Below are 25,430 nucleotides of genomic sequence, written 5' to 3'. Positions count from 1 at the left end.
TGTAGCCATTTAAGGCCTGACATTCCACTGTATTTGATGAGTTCCGACTTAATTTCATCCACCCCAGCTGCTTTATTGCACTGCAATCTATTGACCATTTTTTCCACTTCCTCAAATGTGATCCTATTTCCATCATCATTCCTATCCCATTCTACCTTGAAATCTGAAACATTACTGATCGCATTCTCACCTACATTGAGCAACTCTTCAAAATATTCCCTCCATCTGCCCAAGGCATCCACAGGATTCACCAGCAGTTTTCCTGACCTGTCCAAAATACTTGTCATTTCCTTCTTACCTCCCTTTCGAAGACTGCTAATTACACTCCAGAATGGTTTTCCAGCAGCTTGACCCATAGTCTCCAACCTGTTTCCAAATTCTTCCCACGATTTCTTCTTGGATGCTGCAATTATCTCTTTGGCTTTGTTTCTTTCTTCAACGTAACTTTCTCTGGCTACCTGGGTTCTGGTATGTAGCCATTTTTGATACGCTTTCTTTTTCCTTTTAGAGGCTGCCTTGACTGTATCATTCCACCACGCTGTTTGCTTCATCCTACTTTTACACACTACTGTTCCAAGACATTCTTTAGCCACTTCTAGTACGGTGTCCCTGTACCTTGTCCATTCCTTTTCCAATGACTGTAATTGACTAAATTCAACTAACTGGTACCTTTCTGAGATCACTGTTATGTACTTGTGCCTGATTTCCTTATCCTGAAGTTTCTCCACTCTTATCCTCCTACATATGAACCTGACCTCCTGCACTTTCGGCCTCACAATCCCAATTTCACTGCAGATTAAATAATGATCAGTGTCATCAAAGAATCCCCTGAATACACATGTGCCCCTCACAGCCTTCTTGAATTCCTGATCTGTTATTATATAGTCAATGACAGATCTGGTTCCCCTGACTTCCCAAGTATACCGGTGAATGTTCTTATGTTTAAAAAAGGAGTTTGTGATTACTAAGCCCATACTGGCACAGAAATCCAAGAGTTGTTTCCCGTTCCTGTTGGCCTCCATATCCTCTCCAAATTTACCCATAACCTTTTCATACCCTTCTGTTCGATTTCCAATCCTGACGTTAAAATCACCCATGAGCAGAACACTGTCCTTGTCCTTTACTCTAACAACTACATCACTGAGTGCCTCATAAAAACTATCCATCTTATCTTGATCTGTCCCTTCACAATGCGAATAGACTGACACAATCCTAATTTTCTTGCTAGACACTGTCAAATCTATCCACATCAGTCGTTCGTTTACATACCTTATTGCAACTACGCTGGGTTCCATTTCTTTCCTGATGTAAAGCCCTACACTCCAGAATGGTTTTCCAGCAGCTTGACCCAGTCTCCAACCTGTTTCCAAAGTCTTCCCACGATTTCTTCTTGGATGCTGCAATTATCTGTTTGGCTTTGTTTCTTTCTTCAACGTAACTTTCTCTGGCTACCTGGGTTCTGGTATTGTGCTATTCCTGCTTTGACTCCTGACAGGTAGACCTTGTATTCTCCCACTTCCTCTTCTTTCTCACCCCTTACCCGAATGTCACTAACAGCTAAAACGTCCAGCCCCATCTTACTTGCAGCCTCTGCCAGCTCTACCTTCTTCCCAGAGTAGCCCCCATTGATATTAATAGATCCCCATCTCATTACCATTTGTTTGCCAAGTCGTATCTTAGGAGTTCCTGGTTTGTCAGTTAGAGGTGGGACTCCGTCACCTCCAAAGGTCTGAGGCATTTTGCTCTGATTGTTGCCAGCATCATATTTAAAGTACCAGGGGAGCAGGTTGCTAGCCTTACTTGCCCCGAGTCCCATTGGGTTTTACCCCTAACGGCTGAGGGACTAACCGGTGGATTTGGTAGTCTTTGCCGTATGAGCACAAAGGTGACCACGACTCAGAATATGTCCGAGATGCCCTGCCTTATTCCAAAGTAACTGTTATCCCGACTGTCGGGACCACTTACTTGGCCACACATACGTTGCCCGTGGTTCATGAACTAGGACATGACTACAGGAACCCACACCATGAACCACAGCCAAAACGCATAATCAAAATATTAAATAATAAACTGTGGCCAAGACAGAAAAAAATTGTGTGTGTGAATAATGAATAAACAAACCAGCTGAGCTACAGGCATGACTTACAACACACCCTCAAAGTTTCATTTTCATTGGTACGTAGGAAAGTTTATGCGTTGGTCACATGTTCTTAAAAATTCTTTTTAGAAGTAGGTGTCTTTATGTTTTTGCCACACTGCACCAATTTTTTTAAATAACATAATTAACTTTTTCCTGAGCAAAGGTGACAACATTGCGATATCTATATCTGCGTGATGTAAAATACACCTTAGATAGGGCTAAATAAGCAATAAAAACCTGAAAGACTGTACTGGCAACACACATAAGTCGTTACATATCACACACTGCAACAGAGCAGCTTAGGGCTCTTGCTGAACAGTCAGTTAGACCCTTCTTGAAACACTAATTTTTCACAATGTCACAGCAGAGAATTTTCTGACTCTTGTTTTTGTAGAGAGCATTCATCATTTATTTACACGTAAAACTCACTACAAATATGTGGAATAAATGTAGCATCATAAACCTGGAAATGGATAACTCCACCATAGACCAAGGCATAAAATATCAATGTAGTCAACTAAATAGTAAGCTACCAATTGGGGATAAACCACAGCTATTTAAAGTAACTGAGGATACAGCAGCTCTTTTAAAAGTAATACAATAGATTCGATTCTGATTTAAGTTCAGCTGGAGTAAGCATGATTAACATTAAGCAATAAGTGATAATTTCACTGTTAATACAGTATACAGATTAAGATCTTACAATTTGCTTGTCTTTTGTTAATAGATACTTTGGTTCACTCCACTTCTTTGATGGTTCTCCTCCTTAATGGAATCGACAAAACACAATTAATGGACTCCAGTAATAGTGGATCCATGCATAATGTGAATATCAAACAAAACACAGTCCAAGGCATTGCACAGTTGCGGCACACGAAGATCACTATTTAATGCTGGCATCAACAAAGAATTGGAGGCCTAGCAAACCCTTTATTGACCCAGGTGGCCAGACAGTGACCTTATGCCATGCCAACTTGATACATGTATCATAGCAGTTACACTGATTAGTGAGGTGTTTTTCTTAAATCCAGTACCCCATGGAATCGTCTGCTATTGCCTGTTTCCTCTTTTTAAAAATCTCCAGTGGTCGTTTCTGTCCTTCCCATCATTTTAGGTATGTTTCTTTTCTGTCTTTTACATTTTTCAATTTGTCTCTTTTTGCCTAAGGTTTTATTTCACATGCCCACTTTCTGTTTTTTCTTACTTTTTCTGTATCAGTGTTCATTCTCCAGCCTGTATTTTCCATGTGTCCTCTGTGACAATGTTAACGTTTTGGGTGCCCATATTTCACACAAAAATGCAAAATGTAAGCTATCACAATGAGAGCTGTTCAAATTTTCTTCTTTATTATGCCATGACCCGATGCATTCTCTTGACAATCCCAATATTTCACCTCCATCTTTGAAGGTTGCAAAGTTGTTAAGAGACAATAACAACCCAAATTTAAGAAAAGCAAGTGACATTTCATCTTTGGAGGGATGTAGACAGCAACGAAAACTGACTTTTGTCAGTTGCAGGCCATTGTGTCTACTAGTTATACATACAGTGTCTACTGGTTGTATAATGAAATACCACTTGAAGTAGCTTTTGTCTGATGGAGACAAAATTTTGGGATTTTTAAGAGAATCCATCAAACAATGGCACAGTAGCATGGAAAATTGTTATAAGCTTTCGAGATTTTCTATTTTGCTGACACCTCATAATTGATTCCCTTCTCATTATGTCCCACTGCACAACTAGTGGTCTAGCAGGAGGCATGTGCCTGGAAACTAAAGAGTTGAAGGAGCAAAGCCCGGTCAGACCATGTTTTTTCAGTCTGCCTTTAACCTAGTGTTCACCTCTCAATGATTCGCCAAAAAGGACACCCAGGTCAGGTTCCTCATAAAACTGTAGAGACACAAATCATGGAAGTGGTGTCCAATTGAAAGACTTCCAACAGACCACTGTGCCACACAAAATTATGATTTATTACTTTTTTTTTTATCCATGGTTGAGGGCTATGGGATGAATTTTAGAAACTCCCATTTCCTCCCTTTCTTTACAGTCGAATTACAGACTACAAAAGCATCAACTTGCAGATGCTTGGAATGCAGGAAGTTTTTGCTGTTGTTATTTGATTAGTATCTTTTTCAACTACTATTTTCTTTGTAGATAACACATAATCTGTATATCATTCCAGCTGTTTCCCTGCGTCCACGTAAGTGCCCTTTCGATGGTCGTTACAATATCATCGGTGGTGGCACCAGCACCAAAAGTGAGAGTGACACGGCACAGCATGGACTGCTGCGGAGCAGGCGACAGGAGGGCAGTGCCGGAGCTGCTGGTGGGAACAGTGCAGATCCAGGGACAGGAATGGGTACGGGAGCCTCTGATTGCACTGACCACAACTTGGCATCACTCGACATTGGCTGTTCGTCTGGCGACACTATGCGCTTTTACCCAGCTTGTGGAGAACATCCAGAGCACAGTTTAGGTAAACAAATAATACTCTCCATGTTAATAATAGTATTGAATTTAGTACAGTTAAAGTAATGTTAAACTCATATGGAGACTTTTACAAAGCATTTGTCTCAAGCTGAAGAGAAGGTAATGTCGTATGTTAGTAATCTAGTTTGTGTGTTGACATACTATAGAATGAAGTTACATATGACTAATGTGTAACTTGAACTTTATTTTCTTTTTCTTTTTTTTCTTTTTTTTTTTTTTTTTCAAATTTTGGACAGTGTTCCTTGCAGTGAGTTTTTGAGCTCTTAACACACACAGCAGGCTTCAACCAGCTCCTAACTCTTTATATGTTTAATTACTTGTCCAACATGCAAACTGAAGCAAAAAATTATTAAGACGAAATTAATGATGGGAAAATTGTTTTAGATGTTTTCCTACTTCCACCCTCCCTATCTTGAGAATTATTCCTGCTTACCTGCCTTCTTAACTCACTGTGAAAGTTGTCTTTTGTAGCATTCTTCTCAGCTCTTGTAGACTACTGTTGATTTGCTTTTCGTTTCACTCCTTTCACATTTCTCTAGGCCATATTTCTGTGTGACATCTTTTATAGTTTTCAATTAGTTTTCTTTCTTTATGTTTTCTTCTGACATGTGAAGGATTAATTTTTAATGTTGTTATATGCAACTAAAAGTGTTCCATCCCTCAGCTACCCAAGCATGGCTCACAATCTGTCCTCAGTTTTACTACAGCCAGCATTTTGTCTCTATCTTTCAAACATCTCAGACGTTCTCCTAGTACCTGTGCACTAGGAATATTATTTTGTAGCCGATGCTATTTATCTGTGCTATGCCTGTTTTCCTGTCACAGAGCACTGTGCAAACCATAAAATGTATGCAGACATCATTTTTTATTTTATTTTTAAGTAAATCTGATGTATTAAGTACAATAATACAAATTCAAAATAATTTTCACAGAAAAAAATCTGTAAGGTTTTAAACTGCAAAAAAACAATGCTTTTTATATAACTTTTTTCAATTTTTTATTACAAACAATGAACATTTTAGCATAAGATGGTTTTCTGACATTGTGCATAATATTAGTAAAAATCATCGATTAAAATTGAATATTTTTGTGATAATTTTTGTTCTGTAAGAATAACCAGTTAATGTATTATTGAAAGAATTTTTGTTCTATGTAGTGAATTATAACATTCATTTCAACAGAGTATCTGTGCCATGGAAGCTGGGAGGACAATGGAACAAACTACCTGATTGTGTCTCCAAAAAGTCGCAAATCTGGAGGAGCACACCACTACTGTTTCATCTACACAAAAGCTGGTGGGGCAGGGACACCATCAGACTTCACATCAAGTGGAACCACTGGTTCTGATTTTACTGGGAAAAGAAGGCGTGGTGGTGGAGTAAGCAGCAGCACATCTGCAAGTGAGATGAGGTTGATGCTGTCCTCTGTCACAGACTACTGCCGAAGAAATGTAGTACCTGGTGTCACTGGAGAGAGTTTCTACAATCTCACAATGACAGGTACAGCTATCAATTCACTGCATGAATTCTTCATTCTTTGCTGTTCTTTTTTCTATCACTGCATTCAGATATAATAAGACAGTACAATGGTAATGTCAAAACCCAGTGTTTGATCCCCATCTGAAGAAAACACCTTCCAGGGGGATTGTAGCTTTTTTTTCAAAGTCCAAGGGCGTTCTGGTTTGCTACTGACTGAGGTAAAATTCTGTATCCACATGCTCCCATGCAGTGGTGTGACAGGTTTTAAAAACTTAAACACATTTGGCCATTGTCAGTTGCTGTGATCCACTACTGCCACCAGCACCAGATATCATATAGTTTCCCAGCCTCGAATTAAAATTATTGGGGTGTTTGGAAATTTGTATCACCTCCCTGTACGGCCTTTCATAATATCTGCTTGTGGCTGCCTGTAGCTGAGTCTTAGAAATTCAAATCCAATTGTCTACTGGCTGCAAAGCATGTTCCTCAACAGCTGATCTGTCTGTTTCTCCCCACTATAGTTACCCTTATGGTGTTTTAGTTGTCTTTTGACAGTTCTGTTACTAGTATCCTCACACATGTGCCCACCACTACACAGTAGCTTGTAAATTTCTATTTTTCCAGCAGCTTGTGAGCATCTTTGGCCAACTTTAGTGTTCTTGTATCTTCTGGGTGGGTTAATAGAACATGGATATTTTGTTTTGTCAAACTATTTCCTATGTAGTCACCTAAAGTTGCTCCTGTGCAGTCAGTTATGTATTTAATTCACCACCGTGGCTGAGGTCGCTAACATACTTTTGTGTGGTGGCACATGTCCTACAAGTAATTGGTTCAGGTCCTTGTGGTGGAAGAAATTTTTATTGCTAGTATTTGACTGGCAGGGGGAGGAAAGATGGCAACATTAAGTTTAGATGTGGTGCCAACATCCTGGTTTAAATATCAAACCTCTCCGTAGTCTCTCATGAAATGAGGGCTTGTGACACTATTGATACTGATCTGTCCATCAGATGGGGATGATAAGCTCAGCGGTCCTCTTGATACTCTTCAAGAGGAGTAAGGTATGTGCTGGTGCCAGGTTTCACCTTCTCCCATCTCTCATCATCTCCAACACGAACATGACACTACACACAAATACTCATTGTAGTCACCTACACTTAACATATACACGTACGCACATAGATTTCTTATTTCGTGATGGAAACATGCCTGTGGGTGTGAAGGATAGGGAAAAACACTTCCAATTAGGTGGCTGAACCTGCCATTCAGTGCCTTGCAGCCATTCATGCCATTACTTTATGTTACTTGTCTTTAATGGATAACAGGGAAATCATGGATTTTGCAGATGTCTGTACATCACTATGATCTTTTCGTGGCTGTCTTTAGGTTCTTTTCATCTCAATGATCAAATACTCATTTTTCTGCAATGCATTGGTGAGATATTTCAACTCACGTTCATGTATGTTTCTCACTCTATATGCTAACATTTTTATAATATCTCATTTTTGTCGAAGGTGGTGATTTGAATCCCAGTGTAGGTAATGGTCCGTGTGCATAGATTTTCAATATACTATGTGGACCAAGCTACCATCTTCTTTCTAGCACATCCAGAAAATGTAATCTACCATCCACCTCCACCTCCAAAGTGAAAGGAGTCTTCGGATTAACTCCACTGGGATGTTCATAAAAACAACTTAGTTCCTTTCTGCCATGTCTCCACAACTCATATGTATCAGCCATGTAACGACTGTTCCTGAAGCTTGTTCTTTGATTATTTCCATAAAGAAAATTGCTGTCACCAGACTTCTGAGGCTCCTCATAGTCACACCATCTGTCTTTTTGTAAAACTCGTTGTTCCATAAGAAAGTGGCTGAGACACAATATTTAAGAAGTTCTGCAATATCTGCAGAAAAAAACCAGATTCAGCTGCTCCAACACCTCACTAAGTGGAACCATGGTAAACAGTTATACCACATAAAAACTGACTAATATGTCGTCTGGCTGGAGCATTATGCCATTTAATTTACTGATGTTGTTGTTGTGGTCTTCAGTCCTGAGACTGGTTTGATGCAGCTCTCCATGCTAGTCCATCCTGTGCAAGCTTCTTTATCTCCCAGTACCTACTGCAACCTACATCCTTCTGAATCTGCTTAATGTATTCATCTTTTGGTCTCCCTCTATGATTTTTACCCTCCACGCTGCCCTCCAATACTAAATTGGTGATCCCTTGATGCCTCAGAACATGTCCTACCAACCGATCCCTTCTTCTAGTCAAGTTGTGCCACAAACTTCTCTTCTCCCCCATCCTGTTCAATACTTCCTCATTAGTTATGTGATCTACCCATCTAATCTTCAGCATTCTTCTGTAGCACCACATTTCGAAAGCTTCTATTCTCTTCTTGTCCAAACTATTTACCGTCCATGTTTCACTTCCATACATGGCTACACTCCATACAAATACTGTCAGAAACGACTTCCTGACACTTAAATCTATACTCGATGTTAACGAATTTCTCTTCCTCAGAAATGCTTTCCTTGCCATTTCCAGTCTACGTTTTATATCCTCTCTTCTTCGACCATCATCAGTTATTTTGCTCCCCAAATAGCAAAACTCCTTTACTGCTTTAAGTGTTTCATTGCCTAATCTAATTCCCTCAGCATCACCCAACTTAATTTGACTACATTCCATTATCCTCGGTTTTGCTTTTGTTGATGTTCATCTTATATCCTCCCTTCAAGACACCATCCATTCCGTTCAACTGCTCTTCCAAGTCCTTTTCTGTCACTGACAGAATTACAATGTCATCGGCAAACCTCAAAGTTTTTATTTCTTCTCCATGGATTTTAATACCTACTCCGAATTTTTCTTTTGATTCCTTCACTGCTTGCTCAATATAGAGATTGAATAACATCGGGGAGAGGCTACAACCCTGCCTCACTCCCTTCCCAACCACTGCTTCCTTTGCTGTCCCTCTACTCTTATAACTGCCATCTGGTTTCTGTACAAATTGTAAATAGCTTTTCGCTCCCCGTATTTTACTCCTGCCACCTTCAGAATTTGAAAGAGAGTATTCCAGTCAACATTGTCAAAAGCTTTCTCTAAGTCTACAAATGCTAGAAACATAGGTTTGCCTTTCCTTAATCTAACTTCTAAGATAAGTCGTAGGGTCAGTATTGCCTCACGTGTTCTGATATTTCTATGGTATCCAAACTGATCTTCCCCGAGGTCGGCTTCTACCAGTTTTTCCATTCGTCTGTAAAGAATTCGTTTTAGTATTTTGCAGCTGTGACTTATTAAACTGATAGTTCGGTAATTTTCACATCTGTCAACACCTGCTTTCTTTGGGATTGGAATTATCACATTCTTCTTGAAGTCTGAGGGTATTTCGCCTGTATCATACATTTTGCTCACCAGATGGTAGAGTTTTGTCAGGACTGGCTCTCCCAAGGCCGTCAGTAGTTCTAATGGAATGTTGTCTACTCCCGGGGCCTTGTTTCGACTCAGGTCTTTCTGTGCTCTGTCAAACTCTTCACGCAGTATCATATCTCCCATTTCATCTTCATCTACATCCTCTTCCATTTCCATAATATTGTCCTCAAGTACATCACCCTTGTATAGACCCTCTATACTCCCTCCACCTTCCTGTTCTCCCTTCTTTGCTTAGAACTGGGTTTCCATCTGAGCTCTTGATATTCATACAAGTGTTTCTCTTTTCTCCAAAGGTCTCTTTAATTTTCCTGTAGGCAGTATCTATATTACCCCTGACGAGATAAGCTGATAAAACTTGGCATATTCTTCATGTGGTTGTAACAATGTAGCCAAGCACTTACCAATCAAATAGGTGGGTGAACCAATGACAATTACTATAGCTATCACAAGGGAATGGTCCAATAAGACATGTCGAGACCTACCCTGAATTTTTTTTACTCAGGAAGAAGACAAAGAAAGAAATGCACTGCCAAAATTTTAACTGCTAAGAGGCACTGCAAGTATTTTGTAAAAAATCTTGAAGCTACACATTTTTGCCAGACGAAAAACAGAGTCTAACAGTGGTTTGTACAGCCCTGCCCACCCAGTGTGTGACTCGGCGAATCACTCAAGAAGTGCCGCCTAGCGGAATTATCTGAAGTTCACAGATATCAATTTTAAGCACCTAAAGACTGGTTTACAATGGAACAAACGGAAGCAAACATGTGCCAATGAGCATTTTTAGAAAATTCACTACCATTTGGTTGTTTTTGGGTAGTCTCGTTTATACTAGAGGGAATGGAAGAGAATACAAGGTAAAGAACATTACCTATGAACACTGTGTTATTAGCTTTTAGAGGTAATATTTGGCATACAGGATACAACTCTGTTTTGTTAGACCCACAATGCAAAACTTTGCTATTCAGTGAGGATTATTTTGCATGGTGAGCACACTGTTCGTGACGGAGTATGCAAAATGACCAACAGATGGATGAATTTAAGTATCTCAATTTGTATGGAAGTGTGACATGCGTGGCGATCGTGCACTTTACATGGAATTGCATCTCCATCTCTCCTTAGTACTGGTCCAAAATTTTCCTTGTATGTTGGCTGCCATTTTTCCCGGCTTCTCATTACCATTAAGGGGAAATTTATAAACAGAACACTAATTACCAAAAGTCAAGCATCATCTCAAGAGGTGACACAGCTAGCGTTTCCACTATGTGTGTAGGGTTTAATGGTCATATTTGTTTTTTCCCCCCCTAAAACAAAAATGAAAAATGGTCTAGTGGCAAAGCATGAACTTCGTGATCCAGAGTGCGTGGGATCAAATCATGGTTAGACCACAACTTTTTCACTATGATTTTTAACTAAGTATTCACTTCTCACAGACGTTGGAGTGGCCACGAAAGACATGTTGGTTTGGCATATCACAGTTCAGTTCTTGCACATATATTCTGATAAAAAGTGGCTAGCAGAGAAAATAAAATCATGGCAGTGTTTGATGTCACAGATGACTTCCATCAATGAGGACTTGTATTTTGTTGAAATGAAATGCATTTTGCAGTACTACATTTTATAACAATTCCTGTAGGCCACTCCTTATAATAATGTTTGAATGTTGGACATTTGACTATCAGTGAAATAGTTTGTTTATTCCCTGTAGTTGTCACAAAAATTTGCAGTAACCACTAGTTTTATTTAGACAGAATTGGGATGGTGTCAGAAATGGCCCTGGCCATTGTTCTGCATATTGCTGTGCTTACCAGACATACTAGATGAGATTCATGAAGTGTGGCAAAGAAACCTGGTAATGCACAAATGACTGGAGCTTAAGAATACTGTTCCGCTGATAAACCTGAAATGAGAAAGGTATCAGAAATTAGGTTGTCTGATAATTTCCTAAAACATGCTTTCCACTGTTGAAAGAATTCTTTATCGAGAGGTTGAATCGCACTAGCAGTTCCAGGCATAATCCACATTACATCTACTGATTTTTCGTCGTCCTCCACAAAAACAGAGGCATGGTTATGTCCAGACCATGAATCCAACAAAAGCAATGAATTCATTTCTGCAGCTGGTAGCAATATTTTTCGAATGAAATGTTTAAAATTATTCAATCCAATTTTTCCAGATTTTGATACGTCGATTACAAGATTTTTGCAACTAAACAGTCCATTTTTTATTTTTGGTCCTAATTTGCCTTGCAGTTCTTGAAGACAAATATACAGCTGCAGAAACAGTAAACTACTTATCCTTATCACTGGCATTATCGTATATGAAAGTGTCATTGCATTCATTGATAGGGCAACCGACTCAGTCTTTTTTTCACCCTGAAATGATAAAGTGTGGTGTGCACACAGATCTTTCACGAAACCTGATTGATCAGTGTTATAAACAACAGTTTTGGGGAAAACACATAGTTTCATCTTTATGTCAGCTATGAATTTCTCTATAGCCTTGCCTATCACTGGCAGCTGTTCTACACGTTTACATGACGTGAAATTGGTAATTTTGTGACTTCGTATTCTGTATGATTTCTTGAATCTGTGTAGCCAGGTTTACGAAGACTGGAAATTAGCAACGTACATGTCAGATGCAATTCGGAGGGCACAGTCTTGTAGATCTCCAATGGTAATGGTGCATAGCCTATCAGGAGCAGTTGTAAATCTTTCGGACAGTTTTTCATTCATATGGTTTCGGGTTTCCCTTGTCACATATTTCTTACTTTATGTAATACGTTCTTCCATTTGTACAGTTCATGCTCCGATTTTACGAATTTCACTGCCTTTTCTTTGCCACTGAAAGCTATTGTCACAGTTATTTCCTATTTCTTCTAATGTATCCACAATTTAAAACAAACTGTCGGTATCATTCGAATGTCAAAGAAATCAACTAACAAATGACACAAATGTATATCCTCAGGAGAAGTAGGTGATTTTGACTGGAAACCACGTTCTTCATATTTCATAATTGCTAAATTGAGAATGTTAATTGGATTCCACATTACTGTGAAACTAGGAAAAAAAAAAAGATACTCTTGGCAGGCATGCCTTATGAAAGCACAGTATATATTAATTCCGATTTACCTTTATTGTCAATGCTTACCAATACTGCAAAAAATCACCTGATAATTTGTAATAGATGTTACTTGAGTGTCTAATTTGAGACTGTGAGCTGTAGTGTCAGAGAAACTACCAATGAATGGTAACCTGGAATGTCCTTTACAAATTACAATCGGGTTGTTGTCGTTTTTCCTGTTTACAAATGTATTGCCAACCTCGGCTGTGTGTGTACCTAGTTGAGCATGTACAGTTGCTGCAGTGCCAGTAGGGGTGTAGATTTCTACTGCTGCTTGGCGCGTTATGAATTTGGCAATTTTCAGCTATTTTTTTAATACTTGCAGTGCCTCTTATCAGCTAAAATTTTGACAGTGCATTTCTTTCGTTGTCTTCTCCCTGTGTAAAAAAATAGCAGGGTAGGTTTCGACACGTCTTATTGGACCATTCCCTTGTCAATTTAACATTTTCTTTATGAATTTTCGCCAACCCATAAAATCTCGTTGGTAGTGCAACTGAACTGAAAAGGCCTCTCTGACTGCTTTGTTCGATTAAGGACTTTTTTTTATTAAACATGTAACAGTTTCAAGAACCTTCTTTACACAGTCCTTATTCAACTTCGTATATTGCTGCAGATCTAGTAAGTTGGTAATGTTATTGTGATAGTCAGCCACATTCATAACTACTGCTGCATCACCATTATCCATGGGGAAAATGAATCTGTAACATTTTATCAGTAAATTAAGTAGAATAGTGGTCCAGCCAGAAGGCACATTTGTCACTTTGGATGTGATATTGCTGTTCACCATGGTTCGGCTTAATGATGTATTGAAATAGCTGAATCTGATTTTCTCCTGCCGATATTGCAGAATGTTTTAAATATTGTCTCGCAACTAGTTTCTTATGGAACAATGAGTTTTAACAAACAGATGGATGGTGTAGTAATGGGGAGCTCCCTAAGCTGAATGATGGAAATTTTCTTTATAAAAAACATCTGGAGGACAAGCATTGCGAAATGTCAACAAACATTACATCCATTACATGGATAATATATTTGTGTTGTGGAGACATGGCAGAGAGGAAGTAGGTCATTTCCAAGAACTTCCCAATAGAAATAAATCTTAAGATTCAGTTCTCTTTGGAGGAAGAGGAAGATGGCCGATTACATTTTATGGATGTGCTGGTCTCCTAGAAAGAAGATGGTAGCTTGGGCCTCATGTTATATCCAAAACCCAACACACATGAACCATTATCTACATTGGGATTGAAATCACCACCGCCAACAAAAGATAGATTTATAAAAGCATTAGTGGACAGAGTGAGGAACAACTGGGAATGTAGTTGCTCAATGCAGAATTGAAATCTCACCAATGCAGTGCAGACGAATGTCTGAGATAAATGGCAACTGACTTACAGGTTTCTGCAAAATCCTGTTTTCCTGCCACCTGTTAAAGACGTAACAGCTTGACAACATGTAATATCACTGCAATCTACAAACCCACCTAGAAGATACAGGAACACCTGATCTACCAAGGGTGCTCAAAGTTCACTGGAAAAAGCAGAAGTTTGCAAGGTACTGTGTAGTTGTGAGGATGTGTACCTGGGTCCTACTATAAGAACTGTCGAAAAATGACTAGAAGAGCACAAGGACAAGTGTAGTAATAGAGAAACAGACAGATCAGCTGTTGGGGAACATGTGCAGCCAAGAGACCATTGGATTCAAGTTCATAAGACTCAGATAGTGGCAGGTGCAAGTGGACACTATGTATACGTGGGGGTTATACAGGTTCCTAAAAACCCCAATAATTTTAATCGGTAAGAGGAGGGTGTGAACCTAAAGGAATTTGGATTCTGGGGCTGATGAAGATGTGTACCACTCTTCGACTATGGAATGATTGCAATAATGGACTACAGCAATTGACACTTACCAATTATGTAAGTATTTTCAAAACAGGATGTTATGCCTCTACATGGGAGCACAAGGACTTTTTTTTTTTCAGTTGCTAGTGCATTGGACATTCGCAAAAGCTACAGCCTCTCCTGAAGATGTCCTTTGCATACGGGTACAAAACTGTGTGTTTCAATGTGATATTCATTTCACCATGGCATAATGGCCTGGACATTTCCAGTCATAAAAGTTCACATTTTACAATAACAGGGTGTATATGGGGACAAGGAAAAAAAATTCCCGGATTATTCCCGGATTTGTCCCGGAAACCCGTTTAAAAAATTCGCTTTTTCCCGGGCGAAAATACACTTTTTCTGTGCTAAGTGACAGTAGGTTTTCCGTAGATTTTCCCTCGGAACTGTAAAACTTATCAATTCTTTGAATGGTTAACGTTTTATACAATCGCATAGAACTTCCCGGAAAAAAAAGAGAAGACGGGCAGAGAAGTTTTGGAGAGACTTTTAATTTTAAAAAAAGGAGAGAAGTGTTGGAAAGACCTTTGATTTGCAGCAACATATACGTTCTATATTTTCGTATTACGAAAGTATAAATTCGAATTGCACCAAACACAGCGCGTTAGTTTGCGGAGCGTTGAAACCGAGGTTGCGATGTCCTTTTGTAAGCGAGTCATATCTCAAGCCACGAGATCTCGTTAGCCGATGGCAGCAGCTATTCAGAGCATAGGACACGTGTTACAGTCAGCCAATAGCAAGATCACTGGTTACATAGCGCAAACACGCAATAGGAAAAGTTAACGGTTTAAATTGATGTACACAGTACCGTTTATCTACAAGAGAAGCTAAGCTTTCACATATAATATTACCGGTAGTCTCTAAGATTAACACGCTACAACAGAAGCTAAGCTTTCACATGTAATATTGATCTTTTTTGCGTGTGTTATATTTTAAGATACATCACACAAATGTGCCAGTAAATTTAAAATTATGACATAAATGTCTCGGCTCGAAATTCTTGTAAGTGGCTGGTCCTCAAACTGTTCAGTTTCGAATGCTCTGTGATTTAGATATCCATCCCACTTTCTCACATGTAACATAATTCATCTTGCGTAAAAAGAAATTGACTTTGAAAGTAACACTTTTCTAACCACCGTTCGCAATACTATCCGAAGACTGTTAGAAATAGGTTTGATTTACGTTTCCAGAGAGCACCAGAAAACAGGCATTATTGTGCGTGTGCAACTGCAGTGGTGTAGGAAGCCCGTATGTTCGTTTGTATAAAGCACTAAAAGAGCTTACATTACACCATAAAAGAAACAGGGCATCAGAGGGTACTCCAAAGAGCATCGGAATTTCGTAAACCATACTAAAATGCATAATTAGGCTTGAAGTGCGAATTGGCTTTTTCCAGATTCACAATGAAGTAGGTCCCATCTGATATTAAGCTTTTCAGTGTGGTTTTTGGGATGTAAATTTTCTTGGAGTACCAGTAGTCTACGATCTCGTTTTTGGTTCTTTCTTATGGCATAATGCCATATATGGCAGAAGATGATAACGTACACTTGAAATTCAGCGAAAAGTTGGAACTAGCCAATAGTGTAGAATGAAACACTTTGTTTCAAATGAAATGATTGCCTCAGCGGAAAGATTAATAAAGCTAAATTTCTTTAGCAAACTTGCAAAAATAACTTCACTGTTCTGCAAGGCGATTAATGCTTGACTGCTACTAACTTGGAAATAAAATCAAATCAGAAAACTGAAATTAATAATATATTTCTGCCCTCCGTAATTATGTGAATGTATTTTAATTCACTTGATAGCTCCCGGCCACAGAAATCCGTTTTGTTTTCATTTGACTTGGGAGCTGTACACGAAGAGAAGCAGCGAAATCACTTAACGTAAACACGTGTCACGTGGAGGTTAACCCCCTCCCCACAACAACTCTGTGCAAGCGTGAATCTGGCAACTAGGGCGCGCGAGAAAAAATTTTCTCGTTTGCATCTGGCTGCTTGCTGCTGCTACCGATACAGGTAACAGCCAAACTTCAAGTAGCGGGAGAAGGTACTGCTGGTACGCGAGTCAAATGCGCATGCGCAACAGACCGCTGGCAATTGGTCAAACGAACCTAATGTGAACAGTTGTGACGTCATGCTCATAGCATGCAGTTTATTGTTATGAAGAATTACAGGCTGCGCCCTATGGCCTTTGACAATTTTTGTTATTTGCAAACGCTTGTGCGTGCACGGTTTTTTGTTGTTGTAAATTGCACATTTCATTTGTCACTAAAGTTTTATTTTTTTCCCCTTTCGTTTATATTTTATTGCTGCAGTATCATTCTCCAGCAGCAGGATACAGTAACAGTCTTTGCTAGAGAATCAATTCGCAAGCCAAAATTAAAATAATTTAACTGAAAGCTAAAACAATGAAAAATTCCCGGAATTCCGAAAAATTCCCGGGTTTTTCCCGGTTTTCTCCCGGATGAAAAAATTCCCGGGTTTTTCCCGGATTTCCCGGTTGTCCCGGGTCGTATACACCCTGAATAACTTCTCATAAATGTTCAGACTACTTCTTAAAAGAATCAGTCTGTCTGAGATCCACTACTGTATGCAAGAAAGGAAAACATCATGTGAAAAAACTGGAATCAATTTCATTTTCCAAAAAGGATGGCCAATGTTTCCTTGAATGCAAAACAGTTTAACAATAACTAGTGAATACTTTGCAAGACTCTTGGACTAGATGTGTGGAAAGGATACATGAGAGGAGCCCCGTACTGCATAAAAAGGACACTGCATCATGTCACTATGTGTTTTGATAATGGGAAAACTGAGTAGACTGGAGTGTAACACTTTGTCAATTATTGCCACATGTAATGAAATTTGTGGTGAAAAACATTTTCATTCCAATTGAGATAATATGGCACTATATGTATTTCGCTGACCACCTGGATTCATACTTTGGGGATGGAATCTGCTCGTTGGGAATGTGGTGGAGAAAGTGCTTTGATCCAAAATGAAAATATGTAAATAAAGTATTTATTCATTAAAAGTGAGAAGTAAAATATATACTAAAGTAGATAATGGCACATATTGCTGATGTCTTTTAAAATATATTGAATTACTTAGATTCATTTGCCAACATAACTTGCTGCTCCTATAATTATCTAGGTTTCAAGCACTGAAGATTCCTGTTAGTTGCATAACGCATACCAAATCATATTGCATATGGGTCTCTACTTTGTTACACATGCAGATGATGGCTGTAGTTCCATGATAAATGTCACTGTGGTTATGTAGATTTTAAACTAGCTACTGGAGCTGGAAAGAAGTAGCCTCCGTCTCCATCAGAACAGAAGCTTGCATTCTAATTTTACTGCACTAAATTTAGGCTGAGTAAACACAAATGGAAATTACTCTTTTATTACAGTTTTAAAAAGTTACTTCTATTGAACACATGACTTAAGATGTTATCATCATGAAGATTCTCCTTCATGATGGGAGGTACACAACATAATGAATGAATGACTGAATGAACGAATTAATAATTTACAGGTCACTGCACAAGTGCACCAACAGGAGGTGCACAGACCACCTCAGCTGTACTGTTCTCCGTCCTGATTCTCGCCGGTCTTGTGTTGCTTGTTTCGAACCTGAGATGATGACGGCAAACGCGCCATCTGAACCTGCACAGTGACACTGCTGCCACCGACTGTGCTACCACACCTGAAGACAGCCGAGTCCTGTTGCCCACCCGCAGCTCTGTGGATGGGTGGTTCCACAGTGAAATGTATTTCTGAGTATGAGAATGGTTCCCGGCACTAAAGTATAGCCTAATTTGTTCGTTGAAATAATCATTGGCTACTTTTTCTACTTGTGACATTGCTTGCCTGGTACGGAGTGAGCACATCAGAGTGGCAGAAAAATTTTAGTTATATAAATTATCAAGTACATTGGTGTACGTATCACAGATGGATATCCTGGCAGCTGAGAAAACTGTGCTTAAAAGAATTATAATTTTTTGTCAAGTGAAAAATGTAAATAATGATATAATGTTATATGGTTTAATGAATGATTTTATCTAAATGCCATTTCTAGGTAATGGACATTTAATTTAGATAATTATGTATATCATATGTACATATATATATAATACAACACTAATGGAATACAAGAACTTAATTGTTACATGGTTCAGATTTCGTGTGGTTCTGTCACTGAGACAGTATTTAGATGGTGTCACTAAATTGATGCACTGTCTGTTAAAGAGGACCTAATGGTTTTGTTCACCAAGAAACTTCTTATTGTGCTGTATTGCTTACAACACTGCTATTGTCTGCAAAGTATGGGAATTATTCATGAAAGAAAGCAGATGCTAGTTGAGTCCACATTCTCGAGATAATGGGTGCTTTGGAAACTAGAAGAATTGTTTCTTCCTTGGGAATGCAAATTAAATGCAATAGATGGGTGATGGTGGAAATGAGAAACTTGGAAATGACTATTCCTCATAAATACATTACCTTCTTGTGATGTGGACTGTAGGTTGAAAGTTTATGTTTAAAATACCACTTGTGATAAAGTAAATTACAGGACCAGTAATATTCTTGAAACAAGATGAAAAGTTGAAGATATATCTTGAAGTTAATTGTTTTATATATTTCAAAATGGGTAATAATATTGGCAGTTATGCAAAACTGCCATAAAAAGAATTAGAGATGTGTCAAAGTGTGAATGATAAGCAGCAGGATCATTTCTCTGTGTACGGATGGTTGGAAATGAACTAATTATCATATTTTGTAACCTTTCCTTGGAAAAAAATCATCTGCGAAGAAACAGTATTGTATTGACTTTACTCATTTTTTGTTGTTAAAAAGCCATTTGAGTATATTAATGTAATAAGGAATAAATAAAACACTTTTCTGAAGCTACTACACTAATGGTATCCCAAAGCAATGGGATAGGAAACAACATTTTTATATTGGTTCACATACATGCCTGGTTTTGAGCTAATTTCATGCCAAGTTTATCACTGCATAAAAGGCTATGTCCTACAAATGAATATATTTCTGGATGTTTTAATACATAATTATGTAGGCATATTGTATAGTTTAGAAAATAAATCATCAATGTTTTCAGTGACGACAATTAAACACTGACTTACAACAATGCTATTCAATAGTCTGTTCTTGTTTTACTGCCTTCTCTACACAATGGCAGGTTCTGGGACCAAGCAATCCAAAAAATTCTCCTCTTTTTCTGTGCCTAATAGTTGACATTGGTGTTGCTCAAACTGATGTGTTTGAGCTACAAAAAGAAAATTACACATATAATATTGAGTACTGTTCCACAAGTCTGAAATTATCTGCTTTAATGACCTGAAGTGTCGATGCTTTCCTGCATAATACTGTGAAACTTATATTTTTTTTATTTAGTCAACATATTTTATTCAATTTTAAGGTAACAACATGATCTGCACTGCACCACAGCTTTATGCCATTTATTTTTTTCTGATAAGTATGGTTAATTTCAAAACAAAATAAAAATGATTAACCATATAATCACATCTGTAAGCATTCATTGACAACCAAAATATTTAATTAAATTCTCATTCCTCTCCTCTGGGCTTTATCAGTCTCAACAGCAACAGGATGTCTCACAGCAAGGCAACCAGAATCGTCTCTTACATCTTTATTGTGTTTGCAGTATATGAATTGGCATGCATTATTCAGCAGCATACGTAGAAGAGTAGGGAAATAATTCAGTAATTTTTAACAAGCAATCCACTGTTTATAACAGTGCCATTTGTTTTATAGGGCAAATTGCATACACTGTACCCAATGTGCAGATTACTGAAACTAATAAAAACAATTGGACATTTAACCACATTTGTATATTTCCATTATGTGCATAGATAAAACTGTGTCTTTTGCAAACTGAGATCTCACAATGGTACATAATGAATTAAAATATGAAATCAATTAGAATTTAAAAACAAAATTGTTCTTGCAAGTGCCTGGTATAGAAAAGAGTCATGGTGGAGCAGTGTGATGTAAGCATGCCCTTGGACTGTATTTGACAAATTTTTGGACAGAGAGATTGAACTTTGCTTGAAATTAGTTCTTCTATTAAAAATAAAATGCTAATCCACAGAATATTAAGAATTTACACTGTAGGAAATTATGGTTCATCATTTTTTCAAACAATTCAGTGTTATTATACACCATTTCCACATAGTGGCTTCAGTTTAGAGTGTTTTTACAACTATTACTCTGTGCTATCTTTTTGTCAGTCTCTCAAACATAATTTGAGACCTATAAGAAGTGTTTTGTGTCCCACGTAAAAAAATAAAAAAGGGTTATGAAAGAGCAAGGGTAACATTTGATGTGAACTAATTCTAAATGTAATTCAATATTTTTGTATTGATACTAATGCGGTGTGACCAAGTACAGACTTTAATATTACACCTATATGGTATGTGATTCTTCTCTTATAAAATAGTTGTTTAATGTATCTTAATTGATGTTGCCACAATTCTCTGCCTGGACATTTTACTAACCCCATCTTTAAGTAATTTTATGTTTAAAGTAAAGTGTTAAGATGTTCATCGTGTAGTACTCTTTGCTTAAATGGTCATATTTATACTAGTCTGGCTAATATACTTGATAATAGCAGACAGCCAAGCAGAATCCATTTCAGTGGTATATAAACTGGATATTTAAGATGCCTCTTCATAAAATGGGATTTTGTTTTGTTGTTCTTGTAAAGTAATTCATCTGTGTCGTGTAAACATTAGCATAACAGTGATTGTCTGAATTTGAAAACATACTTAATAGGAGCCTTTTAAAATTAATAATTACTCCACGTATTTGTTAATCCATGTAAGTAATGTAAATTGCTGTGTAACTATTTGTACTATTTTTACACTAAATTTGTGCTTACATTCACTGTCAACAGGAGCTGTTTATCTGACTTTGTATGCTAGCCTAATTGTATGTTTTTATAATATAGAAGAACCCTGCACTGTTGTATCATATATATTTTTTAAGCTGACAGCCATGGTACATGTTTCGTGAGAAGAGGCTTCTTAAAGTGATTGCTCAAAAACAGCGGGAAGGTGGAGGCGTCCATCCCTTGAGATTCTTTTGCCCAGAATCAGTGCCCTTTTGTGGCCGTGGGCTTTAGTTTTTCGGGTGTGTCGCATTTTCTTAAGAATGGCGAGAATATGACATTTTGTGAGCTGTTAAATTTAATTTATATGAACTTTTAAATGTAATTTTAAGACAGCTTATGTACATCTTATTGATGACTACTGGGAACTTAATTTCCACTGCAATGGAAATTGGGGCCTAATTCACTTATTATAGTGGAGAGGTAATTAACAAAATCACGGTGCTCATAGATTCAGATGCGAAATACTGTACCTACTACTGTGGAAGCTTGCATATGCACTGTACTGCAATTTATGAATGTAAGCAGAAAGAGAGCATAAGAAATCAGTATTTGTATGTGTGGTGTATATAATTTTACATAAAAGATCTCAAGATGTTTGTTTGCTTTCTATAAACAAGTGTGAATAAATGGATCTGTGCTTCAACGTAACATATATGAATCAGTAATCTGTTTCTTTGATGATGTGTATCATTCTGCTTCAGAGTTTCCTTTATGAAGAATACATTTTATTGTGTGTTATATCTAGTATAAAAAATGGAACTACGGTAAAATGTAATGAGAACCTTCGCTTAAAAAATTTCTTCAGTTCAGAACTCTCATTACAAATATTGTTTCTTGATTGGGGCACCACATGTTGTGCTTAAGATTCCACAGTTCTATAATCTGAAGTATAAAGTTTTGTTTCCGAAAGTTCCTAATTGTTACTGAATCATTTGAAGGTAATGTTATCAATGCTAGTATTTCAATCAATAAATTGCTTTTAAAAATGTTTAAAGGTATCATGAATATTTTAAGCAAAGGTTTTCCTACATTTCATATTATATTTTTTTATATGATAAATATACGACTCAACACAATGAAGATATTTGACTGTATTTTCTTATTACAATAAGTTTTGAGTTTGTGGTTAGTGACTTCAGGAGTGCTGGTTTTGCAGTCTTTCAGCTTGCTTCAATGTGTTGTGGTGCCATGATGTTTCTGAGCTTACAAGTTTTTGCTAATGCCTTCTAAAATACGATTGCACCATTGTTACGTTTATTACTTATGTATGTTGCAAGGTTGTTTCTTTGTGAAGATCAATGTGGTATTTTCACCCTATCCTGGAAACTTAAGTATCAGAATTAACAATGGTTCCTACTGTGACATTCCACCCATACACAATATTCTGAGCACTTTAGAACCACCAGAACCAACCAGGAAGTTGTAAATTATATTACAAGAGGACACAGACTTTGGTGCAATCTTTAGTGGCTGATATCTTGTGTAACATGCATAATGTTCTCTTTAATTTAAAATTATGGGTGAGCAGATGTGTTAAATGTTTCAATACAATGGATATGAGTTTCTATTAAATATGTTTTTCTTGAAAGAGTTATTGATTTTCTCAGATCCCTTTCAGCTATATTTAGCCCATGAGCTACGACTGAAGATAAGACGAAGAAAAAAAACGGACTTTAAATTTACATACAAAAAATATTAAGTGTTTAAAAAAGAATACCAGAGCTTAAAGCAATGTACTTTTCTGCACTGATAAAATTTACTTAAAAAACTCTCATACCTGTTACCATATAGGAATTTGATCTAAAACTCTATTTGTCTCATTATACACACCAAGTTGAGTCCAGTTCTTCCCACTAATTGAGTAATTACTGTGACAGTTGTTTCAGTCTTGTTTCACAAGTTTGGCAGAACACTAGGTAGCAGATTCTTTCACTAGAAAGAAATATCATCGCTTCAGGCCAGTTATCACAAGGTCACAGGAAACGGCCCTGTAATCTGGTCCCTCATGGCCCATCCTGATGTATCTAGCAGCTGTTTCAGTGAAGAGCAGCAAGTCATAAACCTTTCCTCTGGAAATGGCACAAAACACACTAGACTTTTATCACAGCGATTTGTTAACCCCCATACAAGCAATGAGTTGACATGTTGACTCTCCAAAGAAGAACACACAATGATGAATGTCTTCCGCTTGCAACACAATTTAATTTGCAAACAATGTATCCACAGTTTCCTAATTCTGTCATGTGTAAATGATGTGTGTGCAATGACAAGTGTTTTCAGGAAACACTCACACCTTACTGTACAGTAGGCATCGAGAAGATAATTACGAGAGCCATTCATTTAGTAATGCGACAAATTTTTTTCTGAAAGTAGGTTGGTTTTATTCGGAATTCAAGTACACCATATTATTTCCCACTCTTTTGGCTATATAATACTTCCAACATAATGACCAGTCAATGCACTGGCCTTAAACCACTTTACGGGGGGAGGACGGGCTGTATGCCCACATGGTACCCCCCAACTGGTCGGTGTCGGTGCCAATGTCTGGCTGCATCACTACCATTGCCATCATCCATGTACTGCTACCTATAGAGGACAATCTTCACTGGGGGAAACAGATGGAAATCTGAAGGTTTGAGATCTGGGCTGTAGGGTAGATGAGACAGAACAGTCCAGTGAAGTTTTGTAAAATAAATTTCTTTATTTCCATCTATGATCGTCCTCAGACTACCAAATTCAGTTGGCAATGACCATTTTCAGATTTTGGTACCTAACATTTTGCAATTACAGGCAGAAATAAATTTATTCTACACTTTCTGGATCATTGTTTGCTTGGTGACCAAGTCACAGCTTGAAAGTGTTGTAAGTTGTTCTCAGGTGGGCCGACTTGTGTGAGGCCTTGTGTTGTCGTCAAGGAGTTCATTTGCGTTTTTGCAATGACGAACATGCTGAAATCGTTTCTTCAGTTTCCTGAGGGTACCACAATACACTTCAGAGCTGATTGTTGCACCATGAGGGAGAACATCAAACAGAATAACCCCTTCAGAGTCCCAAAAGACCTTCGTCATGACTTTACCAGCTGAGGGTGCAGCTCTGGAGTTTTTCTTTGGAGGAGAAGTGAGAAACAAATGTTTCCCAACTTGCTACAATATTTGACAAAACATTGTCACGATCAATCTCGTAAAGCACAAGCAATTTCATACAACAGTCCTTTGTCGCTTTTTATGGTCTTCTGCTAGGCAGCGAGAATCCCAGCAGGCACACATCTTTGAGTACCCCAATTGATGCACTATTGTGTCAGCACCACCAACAGAGACATCCAGTTGAGCAGCAGGTGTGTGTGTGTGTGAGAGAGATCCATCAACCACCTCGCATGAGTGTGTCCGCACATTCCGACATTGCAGGAGTCACAGCTGTGTGCAGCTAGCTGACACATGGGTGATTGTACAGCTTTGCGCAACCTGGTTGCAATGATGATAGATGCCTCGCCCAATGACTCTTTAGTGTTCTTCTGCAAGTGCCTATGAATATCTGTGATGATCGGTTTTCCATCAAAAGAAAGTCAATGAAGCTCTCTGCTTGGACTGCACCTCCATTACACATGCCATTTTAAAGACTACATATAGCGCTGCCACCTATCACTATCAGAACTTCATGAAACTGTGGAGGGGAGGGTGTCTGAAGTGGGTAAATTCCATGACGTCCCACAACCAATTCCACACTTTTATCAACCGAAACTGGTACAGAAAAACAAAGTTGCAGTATTTACTGAACGCTCCTCAAACATAGCAGTGAGCTGTTTGAGTATATATGACAAAACAGTCAGCAGGAAAAATGATTCTATAACAATCTAAGTTAATTTATTTTGTTCCCATTGTGTCAACGTCGAAGACACTACTATTCAATGGGAAAGGCAGATGATCAATATGGGAAAAAAAATCTCTAGTTCTG

General features: G+C 38.0%; 1 protein-coding gene across 1 annotated transcript in view; it reads left to right on the top strand.

The window, feature by feature from the left end:
* LOC126101283 (uncharacterized) overlaps positions 1–23,067 on the top strand; it is a 171,033-nt gene extending 147,966 nt beyond the window's left edge. The window contains exons 11-13 of the mRNA XM_049911964.1: positions 4,320–4,613; positions 5,809–6,126; positions 18,084–23,067. Of these exons, the coding sequence (XP_049767921.1) occupies positions 4,320–4,613; positions 5,809–6,126; positions 18,084–18,190 (719 nt within the window). The 3' untranslated portion in view covers positions 18,191–23,067. The remainder of the gene's footprint in view (positions 1–4,319; positions 4,614–5,808; positions 6,127–18,083) is intronic.
* Positions 23,068–25,430: the final 2,363 nt, after the last annotated feature.

This window comes from Schistocerca cancellata, chromosome 9, assembly GCF_023864275.1.
Source record: "Schistocerca cancellata isolate TAMUIC-IGC-003103 chromosome 9, iqSchCanc2.1, whole genome shotgun sequence".
Taxonomy (NCBI): domain Eukaryota; kingdom Metazoa; phylum Arthropoda; class Insecta; order Orthoptera; family Acrididae; genus Schistocerca; species Schistocerca cancellata.
This window is presented reverse-complemented; position numbering and strand designations above follow the sequence as displayed.